Here is a 23,266-nt window from a genome sequence, read left to right on the forward strand (position 1 = left end):
TCATACCTTATGGATTGTACCATAGTAAGATAAGTTTAACGCTGGCCGCTGCCTTTTAAAAATCCAACCCCTTATAATTATACAAAGATTTTAAGGAAATAACCAATTGTTAAAAAGTGTTATTAATCCTTATAAAAATTATGAATTGTAAAAATAAAGTAGCTGTTTTGTTTGTGTGCAAAAAAAGAGATCATTCTACACCTGTTTAAAATGGGGGACATTTAGACTTTGGGTGAAATAAAATAGAACATACTACAAATAAATAAAAAACTAAAAAAATAACAAAAACTAGTTGACTCTTATAATGAACGTGTTCCTTAATAATAGTTAGAACATTTTAAAGTAAGACCATTTTCACTTTCTATACCATAAAAAGGTTCCCCTCACATCAAAGTTTTAAATTCCTAAAAGGTTCTTGACGACTATTCACAGGTTTATACAGAATTATTATTAGATACTATTATATAAGATGAACTGTTTAAGAGTTACTAGTAGAACCACAAATTGTTGTCAGTCAACAAGAATCCTTTTAAACAAGAATATTGGTAACAAAAACTTTTAAAGGGTTTTTACACACAATTCCCCCCAAAAAAAGTATAAAAGTGAGTCATTCTAAAAATAAAAGCGATAATAACGATAATCTCTAAAAATAAAAACTATTCAATCAAAAACTATTAAAATCAAACTACACCTTACCTAAACTACTGCTGGTAGTTATCCTGAATGCAGTATTTTAGTCACCACATTTACCAAGGGTAAAGTAATTTCACCATCACATCCTGGTCAAGTCCTGGCCACTGAAGTTAAGCCCAAGTTCTTTTTGTCATTAACAGGGAAATGGATACAATAGGGAAATTGTGTTTAACAGGGTGCAGAAGACAATAGTGGTAAGGTTGGTTGTATTTATTTATTAGAATTTTAAAGTCATGTTTTACACACTTTGGTTACATTCATGACCGAACAGGTAGTTACTCATTACACAAAATTCATCAGTTCACAAGTTTAACATCAAACACCATCATGGACAATTTTGTCTTTAATTCAGTTGGGTTGTATTTACCTTAAAAACAAAAGGAAAAAAGTCCAGTGCACACTTGCACATGTAACCAGAAATATACTGGTAATTCACCAAAAAGACCTCAAATGGGAGCTTTAAAGCCATGTAGACTGAGAGGGTAATTTACTGGTTTAAGACCTTGTACAGTTCCCCAGACACTTAGCTGGTCAGATGTGAATAACAGCAAAAAAGTTACAAGGTAATATACACAAACCACCTTTTCAGAGTAAAAGCTTAAAGTTAAATGAGAGTGCAAACACACAACCTATTACTGAAAGTGATCCAGAAATTTAGCAGCTGTTTTTGTTTAATAAATTGTACTTTTCACTAATGCAGCAATCAATGTTTAAATAACTTGCAAACTGCTCAGTAAAAAAAGAGGGGTTAAGATCTACAATGGCAAATATCAAACCCTTAGCCTTATCAAAACTTTAGCCTTATCTTAACTAAATCTGTAATCAAGCCCAACGTAAATCTCAAGCCAGAGATAAAGTCTAAATCCAGGACTTAAATACTTGTTTACAGACAAAATGCCAGGCTATAAAAATCTTTAATACACAATGCAAACACCCACTGCATTTAGATTTAGACATTTTATTTGTACCTTATGGAAAAACAATCAAGTCAAACAGTAACACTGACTAGTTCCAGCATAGTAGAACAATCACATAAAACATGAATAAAACATACATTATTAGTTAAAATGCTTATGCCATTTTATGTTAAAAGATTTGTAGGTGTTTTTATTTTTTTGCATTTGTTTACTGGTACAGAAGTCCTTTAGAAGGACAAGTTAATAAGTGGAGTCTCGTTATTCTTCTTTCCAGCAGGACTCCACTTTATAAGCGGTGAGCTTAAATCAATCAGCTGAAGGGTGCAAAACAAAAGAATTTTGTTAAAAACAAGAATTACATACACTCAACAAGCAATTTATTGGTTAATTGGTTGGTATGTACATTTACTGATAAGCTACACCAACCATGCAGATGAAAGGTTATAAAATTACTGACTGTAGCCCATTTGTTGTTCTGTACACTTTTGTCACCACCTGTATTTTTTTCAATGGAAATGAACCCTCTAAGACACCCCACATATACCTTAATTATCAACTGAAAAAGACCAGTTTTGTTCCAATATGAGTGTATCGGGTGCAGCAGTGTTGGGATTTTTAAATACTGTTAAAACGGACTAGTCTCTTTATTATGGACACACACCCTATAAGCAAGCATTGTAAGTGTACAGTTAAAAATCCCAACACTGCTGCACCTAATACACCAGTACAGCCCACACTACCATGGCATGAAACGTTTACATAAATGCATTGCTGGAACTGATCCTTTATCCAAATATCCTATGGTAAAGGGAATATCAAAGTATACAGAGCAACAGATGGGCTACAGTCAATGATTCTACATACACAATTAATTTGAATGGTAAGTGTAGCTAAAAGAAAGTGATTAAAATAGGTTGTGATTTACAAATAAACCAGATTTACTAGACTGGTCATTATCTAAAAAGCATTTTCTGAGAAATGTGCCAGCAATTAAAAATAACATCAGCAACCAAAACCTTTTACAACAAACTGCAGTGGAATAAATGTAGTTCTTACCTGCTCACCAAAAGCTTTAACTGGAACTGTTTTGATCAGGTCTGGTGTGTTGGAGAGGTCAATAAGAACCTTTTCTTCTTGTTTCAGAACAGGAGCAGGAACATCGAAGAGCAGCACCTGAGCACATTCAAACAGAAAGGCAGCTGTACCTCAACACTACTTTTTAAGCAGTTTCAAAGATAGCAGTTTCAAATTTAAGATCTTCTGTGTTAAAGCTGAACCACAAGTGGAAGTCAGACACTAATGTGGAAGGGGGCAATGTTCCTCTCATGGGATTAACAGGAAGCAAAAGACTAGAATGCAAAAGTTGACTATAGGAATTTGACAAATTGTTTCTTAGCTTTGGTGCCTTAGCTTAGACCTTCTCAAATAAGCACAAAAAAAAAATCTATATTTCTCACTGCTCTTCAGCTGAAATCTGCAAACATTTGCTCTGACTGAACTGAATCTGTAGACTGAAAAACTTCTAACTTAAATCATGTAGCTTTTTAAAAGGTGCTTTGTGCCTAACGTTGACAATCAGACAAGCGCCTGTGGACAGTCAATATGTTTACAAAGACAAAATAAACAGTTAAAGATTCCAAAATTCTATAATATTTATTTAAATCATCAAGTGAAAACATGCAAGACTGTTACATTTGTGCTTTTTTCTTATGCCCTCACTTACCTCCTGTAACTCTGCCTTATTCAGCTGACCGTTGTGCACACTGTCCTTTGATTTTAAAACTGGTAGGCATTCTGGAATAGGGTGATGAGGCTCCAGATCTTCTGAAGATGATTTGGCAGAATTCTCCACTGCTGCTGGCTCACAAGCAGTGGGTCTGTCAGCATCATCCTCTAGATTAAAGACCAGGGAGCAGGGCCAAAACTCAGCTTGAGCTGATGGTTCCTCTTTGGAAACTACCTGCTCAATGACTTGGTGCTGTTCACTCTGCTTTATCTGACATGGGCTAAAAAAGTCAGAATTACTCATTTGCTTTTAGCTTAGTGTAAATTAACCAATATCAATATAAATACATCAGTACATTATTAATTTCAATCATCATTACTATTTCAAATGATTAACTACATTGTCTTTTTTTATTTATTTCACCAAAAAAGTCCTTCCAATTCAATTATTACACTGTCATATTAGTCATTTTTACACCCAGGAAAAAGGAAGAAGCTATGGGAGAACATCACCCTGCATGTCTGAATAGCTGAAACTCTAGTTATTTTCAGGAAATGACCAAATACCCTTTTTTTTCACTATGAAACTAACCTTGCATTTCCTTATGTCTATTACTAAGGAAGCATTTCTGGATGCAATGGTATAAATGTACTTGATACTGAAAGCTTTGATATTTTAATGTACTAGAAAATAAATTAAAACTGGAATAGGGACATCAGGTCTATGACAACCTAACACTCCAAATAGTATGGATTGCAAATACCTTCTATTTTGGTCTTATTTATTGGACCATATGCCCCTCAGAGAAAGTCGAACAGTTTAAGGAGTTATTCATATGATTATTTTTAACTCCTACCTGGTGTGAATTGGGGAACTGGAGACTGCTGGCAGTGGCTCTGGGGTACAAGATGCTTTGTTGAGGCGAGGCACACTTTTCGGAGTTAGCATAGGTATACCAGACACACGGCGGTTCACAGGAGTGGGAAGGGCAGATGGGCGCCTTAGTTTGGCCTGCACTGGCTTCTCAGTTGCAGCTGAGGGGGTCTGGAGACCATAAGGTGTAGGAAGTGCAAGCCTCTGAACACTGAATATACAGAAATAACATTTAAAATTACATAGCAGTAAGTGAGGACTAGGAACGTGCATATAAGTAATGTTGACATTTTTTTGGAAATGGGGTTTGTGTTAATACTCAGAAATCTTGTCATTTTTGATAAGGGTAAATATGTACACATATTTCAATGCCATTTACTTTAGTCAGGACCAACAATTCGACAATTACACATAATGTATAATTAAGACCATTCCTAGTCGGGTCAAGCCATTTAAATGTTTATTTATAAGAAGCAAAGTACCAGCATGCATTAATACATTACCCATCAACGCTGCAGGAAGTCATCAATCTTTTTGGTTTCATAATTCGTGGAACATCAGGAGAAGTAACTGTAAATTTTCATAACCACACATGCAAGACAGTGTTAATTATAACCTGCCCCAAGTCAAAATTATTTTGTTAATACAAGAATTTTGTTCTCACCTTCAAACCGATTAACACCTTTGAGAGAGTTTGTGGGAGTCGGTGCCACAAAGGCCTTTGAAACTGAGTTCGCTTTAACATTGCTTTCAGTTTTAGCAGTTAGTGATGGGATGTTGGGCACAGAGGTGGTCCTTTCCATAGACCTCCTGACCGGTGTTTGGTGCTGAACAGAAAGTCCAGACTCAGCTCTTTTAACAGGGGTGGGCTTGACTGGTCTAACAAGAGGCTCTGAGCCTTTCCTGCCATGTAAGGAGAAGGATGTTCTTTTGTTGACAGATGTTTCCATGGGTTTGGAGAGGATTCCTGATTTGCGACTGGAACTTGGAAGTCTGGTGCCACTGCTGGGTACACGGTTGCTGATACTACCAACACTCGTGTTCAAGGAGGAATTCAGTTTTCCTGCACATAAACCACAGTTTAGTCTTAACAGCAAAAGTATAACAATGTATGCCCACACTAACACAAGTTACTAATTAACATGACATGTTCACACAAACATAATCCACTATCCAATCACTTAATAAATATTTAGTAATAGAAAACAGTAGCGTTAGTTTAAGAGATATAGCACTGTTTTAAGCCTACAACATTGTACTAATAAGATCTTTTTAGATTGCGAGGCAATGGAGCTGTGTTTATCCCTGACAATATGGCTGAGCAATGTACATCAAGTCTAGTCATACTATATTTTCCTTAATCCTTTACTCAATTGTTGCAGTAAAGCAATACAGTTTTGTTTTCCTTTCAATTAAATAGTGTGGATTCAATTTGTGTTATTTACTTGTTTGGTATTTAGTGAGGTGTTCATTTAGATCCCTACTTAAAACACGTACATGGATGAAATTTTATCAAAATAAAATAGGACATAAACTAGCTACAACAATGAAGACAAACAATTACACACAACAATTTGGCCCTAAATTTCCAAATATTGCACAGAGTGAAGAGCAGTTTTTACAGTGATTCATTTTTTAAATTAATCTTTAGTATCACTATCTTCAGTAACCACTTACTGAATTTATTTATTTAGGTTTTAACACCATGTTTAACACATTGGTGTCATTTAATGGCAGTAATAGGTATTATGTATGTGTTAACCACTTACTGAAACACACACACACACACACACACACACACACACACACACACACACACACACACACACACACACACACCTATTCGACTAGAGCAAATGAATAGCCTCCAATTTAACTATTATGTTCTCATGAAGGTTGGAGGAAAAGCACATGAACACTGGGAGAACATGCTTAACTGTTCACAGATGATAACCAGCAGTTGGTTTTAAAACCAGGTATCCGGGACCATCAGTCAGTGCAACATTGTCCTTTTACCAATTTCTTCACCAGCTGTTAACACTTTTATTTGGAAAACCCTAATCCGGTTGGCAAAATGCATTGTGGGGCATCAGTCTGCATCATAATGCACTACGCATAAAAAATATTGATTATTTTTATTGCGAACCAGCTTCTTTAAATATTCTTTGAGCTACAACAGAAAGTATAGAATTTACAATTAAAATAATCAAGATCAAAGATTCACCTTTAGCTGCTGGAGAGACAGACTGGCTGGAATTGATACTAGACACAGAAGAAGAGGAGGAGGAAGTATTACGGCTTCGGTTCACCACTCTCCTGTTGGGTAGCGTAGGAACTTTACACACAGGTGCACCTTTTATTTCAGTCTACATCAGAAAAACATAAAGGGAGGGAGCCGTTTCCAAAAGTTAATCCAACAACTCATAGCTATTAAAATAATCTTCCGTGACGACAATGCCCATTTTCATAATGTATAAAGAAAAAGAATGTGCATGTTGGTTAGCTTACCTTGTTAGGGACTGGGAAACCCCTCTTTACAGGCAAGCTTGTGTTGAAAGAAGAATCACTTACATCCGAGGCTACGCTAGCTGTATCAGAAAGCAGGTCTTCAGCAGAGCCTGTAATGCTTGTGTTTTTACGGGCAGGGCTACGCTTTAGTCCATAACAACTCTGAAATGATTGCACAAACATCGTTAGCAGTACATGATAACACCATTTATGCTTTTAAATGATATATAATGTAGTTTACTTTGCTTGGTGGAGGAAGTCTAGTTTTGCTGGGAAGTGCTGATCTGGTGCAAGAAGAAAGTCGAGAGTTCACCATGGATGTAGATTTACTGAGTCCACTACTTGCCATTAGGCTTCTGCCTTTTGCAGCCACTTTAGGCTGAGTGTCTATTGTCCTTACTGGGCTTGAGGTGCTGAGGCGTGGCTTGCCTGAAGATGCACCACAAACCTTTTGCAGTCGCTTCTGGATGGCTGGCGGCAGCTGTTTCATGGGGCTGTCCTGAACACAGAATGTTTCTCTCTTAATAGGACTAAGTGCATCAGCTGGCTTGCTGAACATGTCCAGCTTTACAGACGAGTCCACTTCAAACTTTTCTGTATTTTCAGGTAACTTCGAAGCAGCTAAAGGAACTTCTTTTATAGAAGGGTTCGTAATGGTTCTCTCAAGGTGACTGGCTAAAAGATGAGCTTCTTTGCAAATCTCATCAAAGTTCTCTTCAAGCAGTGGGCTCCAGCTAGGCTCCTCACTCAGAGAAGGCCCACTGCTAACACTCTCCTTTATTTGGACCGCCATGCCATGGGAAATACACTTCTCCTTATGTGTTACAGGACCCAGGAAGACCTCATCTTCAACTTCATTATCCCCCTTAATACTGCAAAAAAAATAAAAAAAATAAAATAAACATGTCTGTGTAGGTCTTTCAGCATTTTCCAGCGGTGAATGTCACTTTTGTTTTTCCTTTTATTGATTGCATTTATTTTTTACAATATTAGTTACTTCTAATTCCCTATTACAATTCCCACAAAGATTGTACAAAATGTCACACTATTCCTCCTGTTTTCCTCCACAATTCATGCTGGATGTAGAAACAAGCATAAGCACAAGGATAATTAAACCATCCATAGCCGCCAGGTTTTTATTTTTTTTAAACCTCTGACTAAAAATTATTATGATTTTTTTTTCTACTTGTGTGTTAACAGAACCTTTATTTATTTTGTTTTACAAATAGGTTTACTTATAACAGTCTTATGTAAATTGCACAAATATGGTTTATATTATTATTATATAATATGGTTAGTAATTATGCATAATCCCTTTTTACTGGTAGTCAGCAATGTATGTTTTCTTTTTGAAATATGCATTCAACACTAAATATGCAAAGAAATACTTAAACTCTGACTTGGCCTTCATAAGGATCAACCTTTGTGTAAATAGTTGCTCAGCATAATTTTTAAGCATACACAACCTTCATACATATGCCATTTGTTGTTACAATCCAGATGTTAAAATAGCAAGTGTGTGCATCTTAAAAAAAAGAAACAAACACACCTTGCTGGTGACAGTGAAACCTCAAAATCAAACTTCTCTTCAGCCAGTGAGCAGAAATCTGGAAAAAAAACAAGCAACAATTTAAAATTCCAGGTCACCAGTCATGATTACTGCCATGACTACTGTGAAGCAGGTTAGAAAGTCTCAAATAGCAGCACATAATGCCACATCCTAAAGACTCAAATGCAGTCTTTACAAAACCATTGTTAAGGCTCTGAAACCTTAGCAAATTCCATTGAGAGCCATTATCCACAAAGAGAGAACATGTGGGACCTTATTGTGGTTGGAAACATCACAAACAATGATGAGTCCAACTACAGACAGGAGGTGGAACACCTGGAGGACTGGTGCAGAAAGAACAACCTCTGCATCAACACGAAGAAGACGAAGGAGATGATCGTGGACTTCAGAAGGAGCAGACACGCCCACCTCCCCCTGCACGTCGGAGGATCTGCGGTGGAAGTGGTCTCCAGCTACAGGTACTTAGGTGTGCACCTGAGTAACAACCTCACCTGGAGCAACAACACTTCCTGTCTGGTCAAGAAGGCACATCAGCGGCTCTACTTCCTCAGGCGGCTGAGGCGAGCCGGACTCGGGAGCTCAGTCCTCACCTCCTTCTACAGATGTGTGGTGGAGAGCGTCCTGTGCTCCAGCATCAACGTGTGGCATGGAAGCTGCTCGGCTGCAGACAGGAAAGCTCTGCAGAGAGTGGTGAAGGCGGCACAGAGGACGGTCGGAGTCAGCCTCCCCACCACCACCGACATCTACACCTCCAGATGCAGGAAAAGGGCCACCTGCATCATGAAGGACCCCACTCACCCAGCACACTCACTTTTTGTCCCGCTCCCCTCAGGCAGGAGGCTGCGGAGCATTAAGTGTAGAACAACAAGACTGAGAAACAGCTTCATTCCCGAAGCTGTAAGACTCTCAAACTCCACCTCGCCAAACACTCTGCACTGACACTTTCAGAGAACACTTGGACACCTTACACTCACGCACAATAAGACACTGTCTTTGCACCTTGCACTTGGACACTTCATTATGCTGCTACTCAGTTCTACTACCCATGCTTATAAGTTAAATGCACTCTTATTGTTCATGTTGCTGCTACATTTCTACATTTTTACATTTCCACATTTGTATATTTCTACATTTTTACATTGCTACATTTACTTCTACTTTTTATATTTGTAAATATTTTTCATATTCATGATTATTCTTTTGTATTGTATATATTAGATTATTTTATTGGGTGTAACTGGGACCTTGGGTCATAATTTCGTTCCACCTCATGTACCACATGTGATGTGAATGACAATAAACCCTCCTTGAATCCTTGAATCCTTAATTCTCCCACCAAGACTTCACCAAAAATGCATTGATGACAGGAAGTAATCATTTTCCAGGAAGTAACAAAACAAAAACTTAAATGAACATCTAAAGAACTGCAGGCTTCAGTTGACCTTAATGTACATGATTCCACATCAAGAAAGACACTAGGCAAAGTGGCAGACATTGGGAGTTGCAATGGGCAAAACAATGCTGACCAAAAAGAACAAAGGCTTGCCTTGCATTTGCCAAAAAGATCATCTAGATGACTCCCAAGACTTTTGAAATAATATTCTGTGGACTGAGGAGTCAAAGGTGGAACATTCTGCAAGAAAATAATAATGCATTCCACTACAGAAGCATCATACCAACAATCAAACATGTTTGTGTGATTGGGGCTGCTTTGCTTCTGCATGACACAGACAACTTGTCATAATGACGAGGTCATAGTGACACAACCAGTTTTTGTTTAGGGGCTCAATATTTTTTCAAATGGGTTATAATACTTCTTAAATAAATCTTTAAATTTAATGAATGGATTGATCATTTTGTGTTTACTTTTGTTGTCTTCACCTTATATTATAATTACTCAAGACATGAAACATTTAAATGTGTCAAATTAGCAACAGTAGAAGAAATTTGGTGCAGGGCAAATACTTTTTTCAGAGCACTGTATAGTAAGTGTACACAGTAAAATGTACATTGAAAAACAGACACAAGTCACCTTGATCTGCTAGGGAAGCCATCTTCCGCAGGAAAACAGGTCAAAGTCCTGCAAATAAACAAGGTAAATGATTCATTTCTATTAGTCTTCATCATACGCAAAGTTGCAAGAACAGGAATTCAGAGTGCGTATGGACTGTATTTAGAATTTGTTTGTTTGTTTATTAGGATTTTAACATCATGTTTTACACTCTTTGGTTACATTCATGACAGGAACAGTAGTTACTCATTACACAAGATTCATCAGTTCACAAGTTTAATGTCAAACACAGTCATGGACAATTTAGTGTCTCCAATTCACCTCACTTGCATGTCTTTGGACTGTGGGAGGAAACCGGAGCACCCGGAGGAAACCCACACAAACACGGGGAGAACATGCAAACTCCACACAGAAAATACCCGGACCGCCCCACCTGGGGATCGAACCCAGGACCTTCTTGCTGTGAGGCGACAGTGCTACCCACCGTGCCGCCCCGGTATTTAGAACACTAGAAGAACTAATGGTGCATTTTGAAAATGTAGTATTCATAATTGTTCTCTTTCCAGTCTTTAGAAAATACTGTGTATATGCTTTAAATTCCAGAACAATCAGTGGTAAAATAATTTAGAATAACATGGATTGTTTTGAAGTCATTCCCTTTTTCCCCTCGCAAAATTTACATGCAAATAAAACCATATTTCTTACTTAAGAACTATATTATTTGTAGTTTTAAACAAATATACCTTTTAACAAACCCACCAGTTTATGTATTCAGTAAAATGTTACACCTCCAACAAACTTCCAAACTATGACACTGTGTATTTCTTTTAAAAATGTGTTTGGTAATGTATCTAGGAAAACACATCAGTGTACATATTTGGGACAGTGTATTCAGTATTAGGTCAGAATAACCATTTTAAAGTTCAGCTCATAACAGTTATATAATATTGTGGCAATGAATACAATGAGTCAGTGTTCTATCAGTGACACGACACATCCCTCTTTTATTACTAAACGTCAAAAAGACACAGTTTACAATTTTAGTCATTTCTTTTACTGATCTTAATATAATACATGTAAACTTTATCAAGCTGAAATGTATGTAACACTGGTTGTCCGTTTAAAGTACCACCATACGCTAGCTAGCATGTTTAGCATCAAAACAAGAAAGCTAACAAGGTAGCTAAGCGGCATAACACTATAACTAAAGAGAGACAGCCGACATTTTATTTATTTAAATACACGGATATTATAATAATACTCACGCTAAAACTTAGTCTCTTCGTGCGATGCAGTTCAGTATTTTGTCTATTATTTTTATTGAAAGCTCTTCCACAAACGTTTCTCCAACGCGTCAACTCATTTCAAATTTTGTTCTCGAACATCACGTGACTTAAATGGTGACATGGCATAGGTCTAGAAGGTTCCCGGTGTAAATTCTTCCAATTACCTCCCACAACCTTGGTTGGTTTATTTAACACTCCAGTCAGTAGGTGAGGAGCAGAAGTGGCATCCAGCCATGAAAAATGGGTTGTGATAAGGCGAGGTTTGAAACACAGCTTTGCGACTGACGCAATATGTGCAATACTTAATATGTAAATACTTTGTACTTGTACTTCTTTAGTTTCTCAGTTTATTCTATTTTTTATTACTTATCTTAGTTTATTCTATTCTATTTTATTCATGTCACACAGACCGAGACCTGGGAAACTGTATTTCGTTCTATTATGTACGTGGTTGAAGGACAATAAAGCTGAGTCTGAGATCTTATCATGTAAGCCAGCTGTTTTCACCCTTCTTTTCTCTTACACGTCCCTGTGTTCTCTCTTGACATGGGTGATAATAATATTCTTACATTTCAGCCAGGATGTGTTTTGCTCATGAGAAATTCAACGAATCCATGAAAAAATATATTACCTTGGTATTTTCTGTTTTTGGATGATTTAGTGGGTTTACTTTTGGTGAACTGGTGGTAAGAGCTTCCTCACCTTTTTCTACTTCGGCAAGATCTGCATCAACAACTAAATCAGAATGTTTCATAGTCGCCCTCCGTTTACCTTTGCATATTACTGGTGGGCAAATCAAATGTGTCCTTTCTCAAGGACCCAATGTAGGTCTACAAGACATCACAAAAGATCTCCCACATGCTAATTTCCCATTCTATCACATGTTTTTTATTCTCTTGACCCACTTGTTTACATTAGTGGTTCTTAACCAGGGGGCCCGGTTGCATTTAATTGAGAAGAGTATAAATCACCCCTCAATAGATTACCAAAAAGAAGAAAGCCTTTTTACCCCATCACATGGCACTTTGAACGTTACCACAAATTTTCAACTGTTTTACAGAACACTTTTTGTTATATATGTCCCAGTACATCGTTTGTTTTAATCTAACTGGGAAAAATCCAATGAAGCGCAAGTGCTTACACCGGTTGTGTGCAGTCCATCATCACGTAATACGTTGAATAGTGACTTAAATGTATTTAAGTGGCATATAGATGAACAGTGGTATGTCTGATTGTTGCACAGAAAAAATCAAGTACTTTCTGAATTGCACCCTAGAATGGCATTGCAGGTGTGTGCACAATCTGGCCCTGCATATTGGAAAACTCATAATTGCATTTACATAATTATTTGAAGATGAGCACACAAACCACGTCAAAACTGCATAATCGATTACTTGGTATGAATACAACCATGAATCAAAAAACTTTGTAAGAAACTGCACACATAAATTACTTAATTTTGAATGTTTTAGTCACTAAGTTAACACAACTATAAGTAATATATATTGGTTTTATCTATCATTGATAGCTTGCTACGACACAAAGGTACAGTATGAATTGGAGATTGATATTGGCTTATTGTTTCACTGATAATTTTTGATAATTGTTAAAAAAAAACGTGTGTGCTGTCACCTAGTGGAGTTATTTTAAACCAAACCACCGTTTTGCCACCGTTTTATCCTATTCAGGGGCACTGGACAGGTCACCAGTGCATCACAGGGCAAACACGTCTTTGCATGTCTTCGGACTGTGGGAGCAAACTGGAGTCCCTGGAGGAAACCCACACAAACACGAGGAGAACATGCAAACGCCCCAAAGGAAGAAACCTGGACCCATCTGGGAATAAAAAAACCTTTTTATAGTTTAACGTGGACTAAGTGCATAATTTGTTTTGTTTTCCAGTACATTTATCACAGGGAGTACAATATTCATCCGCCCCAATGGTCATCAGAGGCAAAAAAATCTAATGTATCTAATCTAATCTAATCTAGTCTAATCTAATGTAAGATAAAACACTTTGGAAAGTTTAGGTCTTCCCAAAATCAACAAAAGCATTACTTTGCGGTTAGACACCATTTCAGAAGCCCTCGTTTAACCATAATGTTTTAGTAAACATATTAAATGTTTTGTCATTTAAAAATGTGGCTAAAGGAACAAGGATTTTTTATTAAAAGTTTTTGTATTTAAGGAAATATGTCACAGTTTTATAAACACTAATGCTGGATATTAAAATCCTATGATTGGAATAACCTCCCCACAAACTGGATTGATTGGAACATCCATCCCCACAAAACAACTGTTACATGTCCGATCAGGTTTGTATGTTCTCACACAATCGCTACGTTTCCAGAGTCTATGATAAAATAAAGCAATAAGCCACGAGAGACCTAAAACGTCTTTGCAGTCATTAAAAATCAGCAGTAATGCTAGGTAGGGGGGGGATCAGATTGGGGCAGAATTCTCACAAGAACTCAGATAAATGCCCGTCAGATATCAAAACACTTTTGGGGGGAATTGATGACAGAGAGGGTCATTTTTATATTTAAATATTGATAAATGTAGAAAAAATTGGGCTCCAGCAGAAAGGGCACTTTTCTCATCCAGGGCAAAAGGGCAAGTGCTTAAGCACCACTAGGGGTCTATCTGTGCACGTGCCTGCCGTAACTCCTACACATGAAATATACAAAGGGGAACAGACTTCTGCTAGAGCCGTTTATAATTGTGTATTTGATAAGAGTACTATTTTATTTTAAAATATTGTTTATTAATTTAAGGGAATTTTTGTAATTAGTTTGAATGAAAGCTTAAAATAAAAAATAAAAGTGGATTAACAGCATGTGTTGTCTGCTTTCCCTGAAGGGCCAACATTTGTGGAGAACACTGAATGCTATTTTAAACATTACTAGTTGTTAGAAGATTTAATACAGAGAAGGTGACTGCTGGTGCTGCATACATTTCAAATATTGATCCAAATAAAATAAACAGATAATAAAGCATTATACAAAAAAAGATAATTAAGCATTTCCCAACCCCTAACCCCTCATTCCCCAAGGAAAAAAAAAACACTGACAAAAATCAATCAACTCTGCTTGTTTGTAGATTTTACTGGCAAGTTTTAAAGGCTAAAGGCTAGAATGACAAAATACTGATACTTAATTCATCTTTAAAAAGATATCAATACATCTTTTTTTTTTTTTTTTTACCAAAAACGATGGCAAAACTGGAGAAACATAAGAATCATGGAAGATAACACAAGCAAGTTGCAAAATATGCAGAAGTTTGGACAGCATTTATTTGTGTAATTTACAAGTAAAGACATGCTTCACAAACTTAACGTCCTGTCATAAATGTAACCAAAGTAAAAGATCACGTTTAAATTTTAATTAAACAAACAACAAACTATCCATGAGTGTTGATTACACTGTCATGTTATTTAGTAGAACTCGTTTTTCTCTAGTTGCTCATTGCACTGTGTTTACAGTGAAGTATCTTCATCAACTGTAGGCATTTGGTTGACATAGTTTTAATCATGCCAAGCTTTAAAAAAATAAAGAGAAAAAGCAATGGCAGTACAGCGTACTTTACTGACTAGTATCTACAGAGCGAATTAAAAATTTGTTCACAAATTAGATTCTTTCCCACCCATTAGATTATTTCTCTATATTGAATATTCCCCCATATTTAACCCCCTTCCAACAGCTCCGTTCATTCAGTTCTATTATTAACCAGCTGAGATCAGGGGAGAGCGCGAACGCAGTCCCCCACTACCAGAAATTATGCAGTCGAGATTCCCACATTTGGGGAATTCGCAAAGGTCAGCACAGCCGGAGTGCAATGGCTGAGCCTCGCCCTGGGTGAACCACCTTCTTGATCATGGTATCTCCCCTGCCAGGTAAGTATGAATTCCAGATCCACACTAAAACCAGCCCACCAAAGCGCACACACTTCACCAGCATGGTGGACAATATTCATGCTTTATTTAACAACCCACAGCGATCTAATAACCATCATTCACACATAATTCATCTAAAACTACTTTTCCCCACAACTTTCATTATTGTAGAATTATACATTTATTTAAAACAATTCAAGAAAACACTTCCCATCATGCATTGCTTCTACACAAGTAAAAGTTCCAACAACGATCAGGCAGTGGTTTGATTTTCTATTTTAGGGTGTGATCATTATTTAGAACAAATATAATATTCTATTGTTATTGTTTATTATTATAGCAATTCTTTAAGTAAAGATTTTAAATACAGACGCTAGGAATGAACCATTGTTGACACGGGGGGGGGGGCCTGCCGACATCTGCATTAGTTCAACTGCATAATAATAAAGCATAGACTTGCCTGATCATGTGCACTGATCATTCTGTTTGTGAATAAAATGAAAATGTATTTAAAAGTAAAAAATATGAACAGTCGACAGAGATAAATGAGGGAAGATTGGGACGGAAGTATTAGATACTATAGTGCAGTTTGTTCAGACACTGTAGCTCTATTCGAACACAATGCTTCCACCTAGTGCAAGAATGTCAAACTACACCCAATAATGTAACATCATTTTCAAGACGCTGAGCTGGAAACAGCTCTTAAAAAATACATATTTAATCTGAATTTAACATGGGCAAAACTACGTGTTCTATGTTTCGGACAACATTTACTAATATTTCTGGAAGGTACTTTCATTAAAAAAAAGAACTGGAGAAAACTTAAGAGTGCCAAAAACAACACAATTTGAGGTTGACACGTTTTGGTCTTATATACACAATGGGCCCTGTTTCAGGAAATCCAGTCATCTAAAAAAAAACATGGTACAATAAGAAAAGCTGAGTTCTGTTTTTTTCCTGACTGGAAGTTGCTTCAGACCTAGAAAAGTCTTATAATATACCAGAAGTAAAAGCTGCGCAAAATACTGACAAAGAAAGAGCAGTTGTCTGAGGAAAGGTATACACACAGGTAAATAACTTTGTGAGAAAAGCTAGGTGCACATCTATTGTTTAATCAGAAAACCCTAATTTGTATAAAATGCTATAAAATTTATTTTTTGCTTCTACTTGATGATGCAAAACATTAGTGCCACAAAAATACGCTTATTAACTAAATCAGGCACTACATCAAAATCTAATTTGTAGTTCTCTAAAAAAATATGCTTTTAACTGAACACAAAGCCTACTAGTTATGACGTCATTACATGTTACACATCCACTGTTAATAGTCTTTACATTCTACACAGCTGGTTAAGTGTCTCACGCGTGAACTTCGCATCCGAATTACACTTGTGATATTCTTCCACTCATATTATTCAGCAATAAAATAGTGATGGGTCGGCTCTAAGAGCCGGCTCTTTAAAGTGAACGACGGGATCCGGCTCCTGATCCGAAGCCGATTCGTTTCTTTTCGTTTTTTTTTCCTGTCAAAACCGCACATGATTGGTCAAGATACATGGTGGCGTTTGTGTGTTTACACTGAGCAGGAGGGTTACGAACACATACAGAGACAGCGTGCACACGAACAGGGGAGAGAGAGAGAGAAGAATTCCAGAAAGCAATTAGCAGCACAGAAATCCAAACTAGCTTAGATAACTTTCTGGACACTGTAAATCAGGCAGTTAAAAATATTAATCAGATCTTTACAAATACAGCAAATAAAGCTCAATTAAAAATTAAATCTAAATCAAAACCTAAATCTACAAAAGATGACAGCTGGTTCGACAAAGACTGTCAAATGTTAAGAACAGAACTCCGTAAAATATCAAACCAAAAACACAGAGACCCAAACAACAGTAACACACGACTTCTTTACTGTGAAACCCTCAAACAATATAAATGTACACTCAGAACCAAAAAAGCTCAGTACACCCAAAAACAACTAACAATTATTGAACAATCAATCAACACACATCAATTCTGGGACAATTGGAACAAATTAAAACATAGAGAACAGGAAGAATTGGCCATTCAGGATGGGGATATCTGGACAACCCATTTCCAATCACTCTTTAAAAATGTAGAATTAGATTCAAATCCTGAACAAAATCAAATTATTAGTAAGTTAGAGGAACTGGAACGGGCTGTTAAAAACCACCAGAATCCTCTAGACTCTCTCATTACTGAGCAGGAACTTAAAGACAACATTAAAAAACTAAAAACAAAGAAATCATCAGGACCTGACGGGATCCTGAATGAAATGATCAAACACAGCAGCTCCAAATTTCACCTGGCGATGTTAAAAGTCTTTAACCTGGTTCTGAGTGTCGGTTCCTTCCCTGAAATCTGGAATCAAGGTCTCATAACACCGATCCACAAAAGTGGAGATAAATTCGACCCTAATAATTACCGGGGCATCTGTGTGAGCAGTAACCTGGGGAAGTTATTCTGTAGTATAATTAACTCACGATTATTACACTTCCTTACCCAACACAACGTCCTGAGTAAAAGTCAGATTGGTTTTCTACCAAATTACCGCACTACCGATCATATTTACACCCTACACACCCTGATCGAAAAATATGTAGTTCAAAATAACTCTAAAATATTTGCATGTTTTATTGATTTTAAAAAAGCTTTTGATTCCATTTGGCATGAAGGATTGTTTTATAAAATGTTAGAGAGTGGTGTAGGGGGTAAAACATACGATCTTATTAAATCCATGTACACAGAAAACCAGTGCGGAATAAGAATCGGCAGTAAGAGAACACATCTCATCTCTCAGGAGCGTGGAGTGAGACAGGGCTGCTGTTTAAGTCCAACTCTAACATCTATATTAATGAATTGGCCTCCATGTTAGAGCACTCAGCCACGCCCGGTCTCACTCTACACGACTCCGAGATTAAACTCCTGCTGTATGCAGATGATCTGGTCCTGCTGTCCCCCAGCGCTCAGGGTCTTCAGCACAAACTGGACCTGCTGCAGCAGTACTGTCAGACCTGGGCCCTGACAGTCAACCTCAAAAAGACCAAAATTATGACCTTCCAGAAAAGAGCCAGATCTCAGGGAACCAAACACACATATAAAATAGGACAGCACGAAATTGAGCACACTAAAGATTATACTTACCTCGGACTAAACATCAGTTCCACAGGAAACTTTAATCCGGCAGTAAATGAACTGAGAGAAAAAGCTCGCAGGGCCTTCTACGCCATAAAACGTCAAACATTCGTGGAAATTCCGATTCGAATCTGGCTTAAAATTTTTGAATCAATAATTGAACCGATTGCTCTATATGGCAGTGAAGTTTGGGGTTCGCTTACACACCATCAATTCCATAATTGGGACAAACATCCATTAGAGACCCTGCACACAGAGTTCTGTAAAAGCATCCTAAAGGTGCACAGACACACCACGAACAATGCGTGCAGGGCAGAATTAGGCCGATTTCCACTAATTATAAACATACAGAGAAGAGCAATCAACTTCTGGAACCATCTAAATGAGAGCGACCCCCAAACTTATCATTATAAAGCCCTGAAACACCAAGAGCTGAGCAAACATACCAGTCCCCTCATCCAACTGGTCCTGAGTCACTGCACCCACACACCACTAACACACACAGATACACCAGTAACACACACAGATACACCACTAACACACACCGATACACTAATAACACACACAGACACTCTAACACACACAGATACACCACTAACACACACAGACACTCAAATAACACACACAAACACATTGCTAACACACACTGACACACTAATAACACACACTAACACAATAAAGACTCAGGAACAAGAGAAATCTGTAAACCCAATTAGAATAAACCAAATTACACAAAAACTCAGAACTAAATATCTGAATTATTAGGAAACTGAAACTAAAACTCAAAGTAAAATGCAGTGTTATTTGGCCCTAAACAGACACTACAGTGCAGCAGATTATCTGAGCACAGTATCCGACCCTAAATTAAGAAACACCCTGACGAGGTACAGACTGAGCGCACACGACCTGGCCGTGGGGCCACACACCCGGTCCTGGCTGCCCCGGGAGGAGAGGTTGTGTCAGCACTGCACTCTCAGTACAGTAGAGACGGAGCTGCACTTCCTCACCCGGTGTACCAAGTACCACCACGTCCGCTCCCAATTCTTCCCTAAATTTAACAACATCATCCCCAACTTTACCTCCCTCCCAGACCCCGACAAACTGCCCCACCTACTGGGGGAGCACAGAGAGAGCTGCACACTAGCAGCACTCTATACTTACACCTGCCACCAGGTGAGGGACAGTGGGGGACCATGTCTCATACACACACACACACACACACACACACACGCACAAACTGATTGTTTTACTACCTCATTATTGTAAATATTATACTTTTTATTGTTATTGTTTTGCACTGTTTTTATTAATATTTTATTCTATTCTATATTTTTTTGCACATGTAACTGTTCTGTATATTTTTGTTCTTTCTTATTTTTATTGTTTATATTTCCCTGTAACTTGCTTTGGCAATACGAATGTCCTTATTTGTCATGCCAATAAAGCTTCTTTTGAGTTTGAGTTTGAGTTTGAGTTTGAGAGAGAGAGAGAGAGAGAGAGAGAGAGAGAGAGAGAGAGAGAGAGAGAGAGAGAGAGAGAGAGAGAGAGAGAGAGAGAACTCAGCGCTTTACACAGCCAGACATTACACGCTGGAAAGGTGAGGAAAATGAGTGAGAGGAAACATAGTAAAGTTTGGACACGAGGAGCCCCTTTTACAGAGAAGTTCAGACCCACTGAGCTGGTGGGAGACCAAGTGTTCAGTCTACACACATCTTATACATGTGATGGCACATAGACTGTGTATCCGTCCCCTCAGAGAGAATCTTTTTTAACAGGGCAGATCATAACAGAAAGGAGAAACAGGATCAAGCCATCAAAGATGATCTCCTTGGTTTTTCTGAATGCTAATCTTCACTAAATACTTACAAATACTGTCACCTGGATGCTGATTTTTCTTTTTGTTTTGCACATTTTCATTTATATTTTGTTGAGTGATGCGTCGTTGATGTTGTGTTGTTTCACTCTAAATGCTTGTTTATTTTGTTTTGTTTATTAGGATTTTAATGTCACGTTTTACACTTTGGTTACATTATGACAGAATTATTCACCTCACTTGCATGTCTTTGGACTGTGGGAGGAAACCGGAGCACCTGGAGGAAACCCACGCAGACACGGGAAAGACATGCAAACTCCACACAGAAAGGACCCGGGCTCTTCACCTGGGGATCGAACCCAGGACCTTCTTGCCGTGAGGCGACAGTGCTACCCACTTAGCCACTGTGCCGTCCCACTCTAGGTGCAAATTTACAAGTAATATACACAATCAGATCTTTTTGTCTAATTGAGATGGGTCTTTGTTATTGTATTTTATAATTTATTGTTGGAGCACTCTGTTTCATGTCGAGTATATAAATAAATCATTTAAATAATAAACATTTGATACAATGTTTTTTTACATTAGTAATTCATTTTACATGTAATTTGATAAATTAATTTAAGCAACAAAAAAATCTAAGGAGCCACTTGGGAGCCGAAAGAGCCGGCTCTCTAAAGGAGCCGAAATTCCCATCACTACAATAAACCTTCCTAAACGCATTAGTTCAGTTCTATTATTAACCAGCTGAGATCAGGGGAGAGCGCGAACGCAGTCCCCCACTACCAGAAATTATGCAGTCGAGATTCCCACATTTGGGGAATTCGCAAAGGTCAGCACAGCCGGAGTGCAATGGCTGAGCCTCGCCCTGGGTGAACCACCTTCTTGATCATGGTATCTCCCCTGCCAGGTAAGTATGAATTCCAGATCCACACTAAAACCAGCCCACCAAAGCGCACACACTTCACCAGCATGGTGGACAATATTCATGCTTTATTTAACAACCCACAGCGATCTAATAACCATCATTCACACATAATTCATCTAAAACTACTTTTCCCCACAACTTTCATTATTGTAGAATTATACATTTATTTAAAACAATTCAAGAAAACACTTCCCATCATGCATTGCTTCTACACAAGTAAAAGTTCCAACAACGATCAGGCAGTGGTTTGATTTTCTATTTTAACGTGAGAATGAATTAGAACGGATATAAGATTTTATTTTATTGTACTTGTTCATTATTAAAACAGTTCTTTAAATAAAGATTTAGATACAGACGCTAGGAATGAACCATTTTATACACGGGGGGGGGGGGGACAAAGCATAGTCATGTGTACTGATCATTCTGTTTGTGAATAAAATGAAAATGTATTTAAAAGCAGAGTTAAATGAGCGGGAGATTAGGGCGGAAGCACAAGATGCAATTACTAAAATGCAATTGTTTGTTCAGACACTGTAGCTCTATTCGAACACAATGCTTCCACCTAGTGCAAGAATGTCAAACTACACCCAATAATGTAACATCATTTTCAAGACGCTCAGCTGGAAACAGCTTTTTAAAAATACATATTTAATCTGAATTTAACATGGGCAAAACTACGTGTTCTATGTTTCGGACAACATTTACTAATATTTCTGGAAGGTACTTTCATAAAAAAAAAATTCACGTTTAAATGCATAGAAAAAACGAAAAACAAGTCCAAAAACAACACAATTTGAGGTTGACACGTTTTGGTCTTATATACACAATGGGCCCTGTTTCAGGAAATCCAGTCATTAAAAAAAAAAAAAAAAAAAACTAAAACATGGTACAATAATGTACAATGGTTCTGTTTTTTTTCTGACTGAAAGTTGCTTCAGACCTAGAAAAGTCTTATAATATACCAGAAGTAAAAGCTGCGCAAAATACTGACAAAGAAAGAGCAGTTGTTTGAGGAAAAGTATACACACAGGTAAATAACTTTGTAAATATAGCTAGATGTACATCTATTGTTTAATCAGAAAAACCCTAACTTGTATAAAATGGCATACAATTTATTTACTGCTCCTACTTGATGATGCAAAACATCAGTGCCACAAAATACGCTTGATATCCATTCACTTAAATCACAGCATTGAATTCTAATTCCTAGTTCTGTAGAAAAAGATGCTTTTAACTGAACACAAAGCCTGCTAGTTATACTAATGCCAAATTATATCATTACATACGTTACAAACATGTTCTTTACATTCTACACCAGGGGAGCTCAATACGTCGATCTCAATCTACCAGTTGATCGTACAGTGCTCGCTGGTAGATCCGCCTCATTCAAACAGGTCAACGTGATTGACATGAAATGTGGCCACAGTTTCTTTAATTTGCGGTTTGTTACCAGCTATACATCAGCCCGCCTAAAGCACTGCTAATTTAGAAAGTTTTCATTTATCAGTAGCCAGTTTTTGCATTTTTCCTTTTGTAGTCTACACTGTTTGTGAAGATGAGTGCACAACCAAGCACAAAAAAAACAAAAACGGTTCGATTCAGGCAAGAACACTGCAAAGGCGGCTGTTTCGTTCATACGTGGGAAAAAGCCGACAGAGAATATTCAGATCTCATGTTACATACAGAAACGTTAACCCTACAATCTGACATCCATGTGAAGTCAAGGGCCTCTGCTGGACAATTTTGGAACTTGCTGGCTGAGGTACATGAGAATATGGCCACATATTTGACAGCATTTTTTATTAGCATACTGGGCCAGTGATAGCTCAGTGGTTAAGGTACTAGACTTGTAATGCTGAAAATGTAAATGTAAATACTTGTGTGAATCAG

At 37.5% G+C, this 23,266-nt stretch overlaps 1 protein-coding gene, 1 long non-coding RNA gene and 2 other non-coding genes across 6 annotated transcripts; 1 reads left to right on the forward strand and 3 right to left on the reverse strand.

Moving 5' to 3' along the window:
• Positions 1-888: 888 nt before the first annotated feature.
• gtse1 (G-2 and S-phase expressed 1) lies at positions 889-20,829 on the reverse strand. 3 transcript variants are annotated; one of them, XM_063000706.1, is made up of 12 exons: positions 20,684-20,829; positions 10,320-10,367; positions 8,267-8,324; positions 6,959-7,589; positions 6,718-6,879; positions 6,434-6,575; positions 4,874-5,272; positions 4,713-4,779; positions 4,193-4,420; positions 3,334-3,616; positions 2,667-2,783; positions 889-1,924 (listed from the first exon to the last, which is right to left on the reverse strand). In XM_063000706.1, exons 2-12 carry the CDS (start codon positions 10,339-10,341, stop codon positions 1,838-1,840), a joined length of 2,196 nt encoding a protein of 731 aa, XP_062856776.1. In that variant the 5' UTR covers positions 10,342-10,367; positions 20,684-20,829; the 3' UTR covers positions 889-1,837. The 3 variants fall into 3 exon arrangements, with proteins under 3 accessions (XP_062856776.1, XP_062856775.1, XP_062856777.1); XM_063000705.1 differs by lacking the exon at positions 20,684-20,829 and adding an exon at positions 11,564-11,684; XM_063000707.1 differs by lacking the exon at positions 20,684-20,829 and adding an exon at positions 11,564-11,684 and having other exon boundaries at positions 1,831-1,924; positions 2,675-2,783.
• Positions 11,754-13,451, forward strand: LOC134319499 (uncharacterized). The gene is made up of 3 exons (XR_010013519.1): positions 11,754-11,893; positions 11,993-12,072; positions 13,273-13,451. It is a non-coding gene; the product is annotated as an uncharacterized LOC134319499 (long non-coding RNA).
• LOC134319706 (U1 spliceosomal RNA) lies at positions 15,321-15,484 on the reverse strand. Its single transcript, XR_010013556.1, has one exon. It is a non-coding gene; the product is annotated as a U1 spliceosomal RNA (small nuclear RNA).
• Positions 20,830-21,202: 373 nt separating the features above from the next.
• On the reverse strand, positions 21,203-21,366 carry LOC134319707 (U1 spliceosomal RNA). Its single transcript, XR_010013557.1, has one exon. It is a non-coding gene; the product is annotated as a U1 spliceosomal RNA (small nuclear RNA).
• Between the last annotated feature and the right edge of the window lie 1,900 nt (positions 21,367-23,266).

This window comes from Trichomycterus rosablanca, chromosome 8, assembly GCF_030014385.1.
Source record: "Trichomycterus rosablanca isolate fTriRos1 chromosome 8, fTriRos1.hap1, whole genome shotgun sequence".
Classification (NCBI taxonomy): Eukaryota; Metazoa; Chordata; class Actinopteri; order Siluriformes; family Trichomycteridae; genus Trichomycterus; species Trichomycterus rosablanca.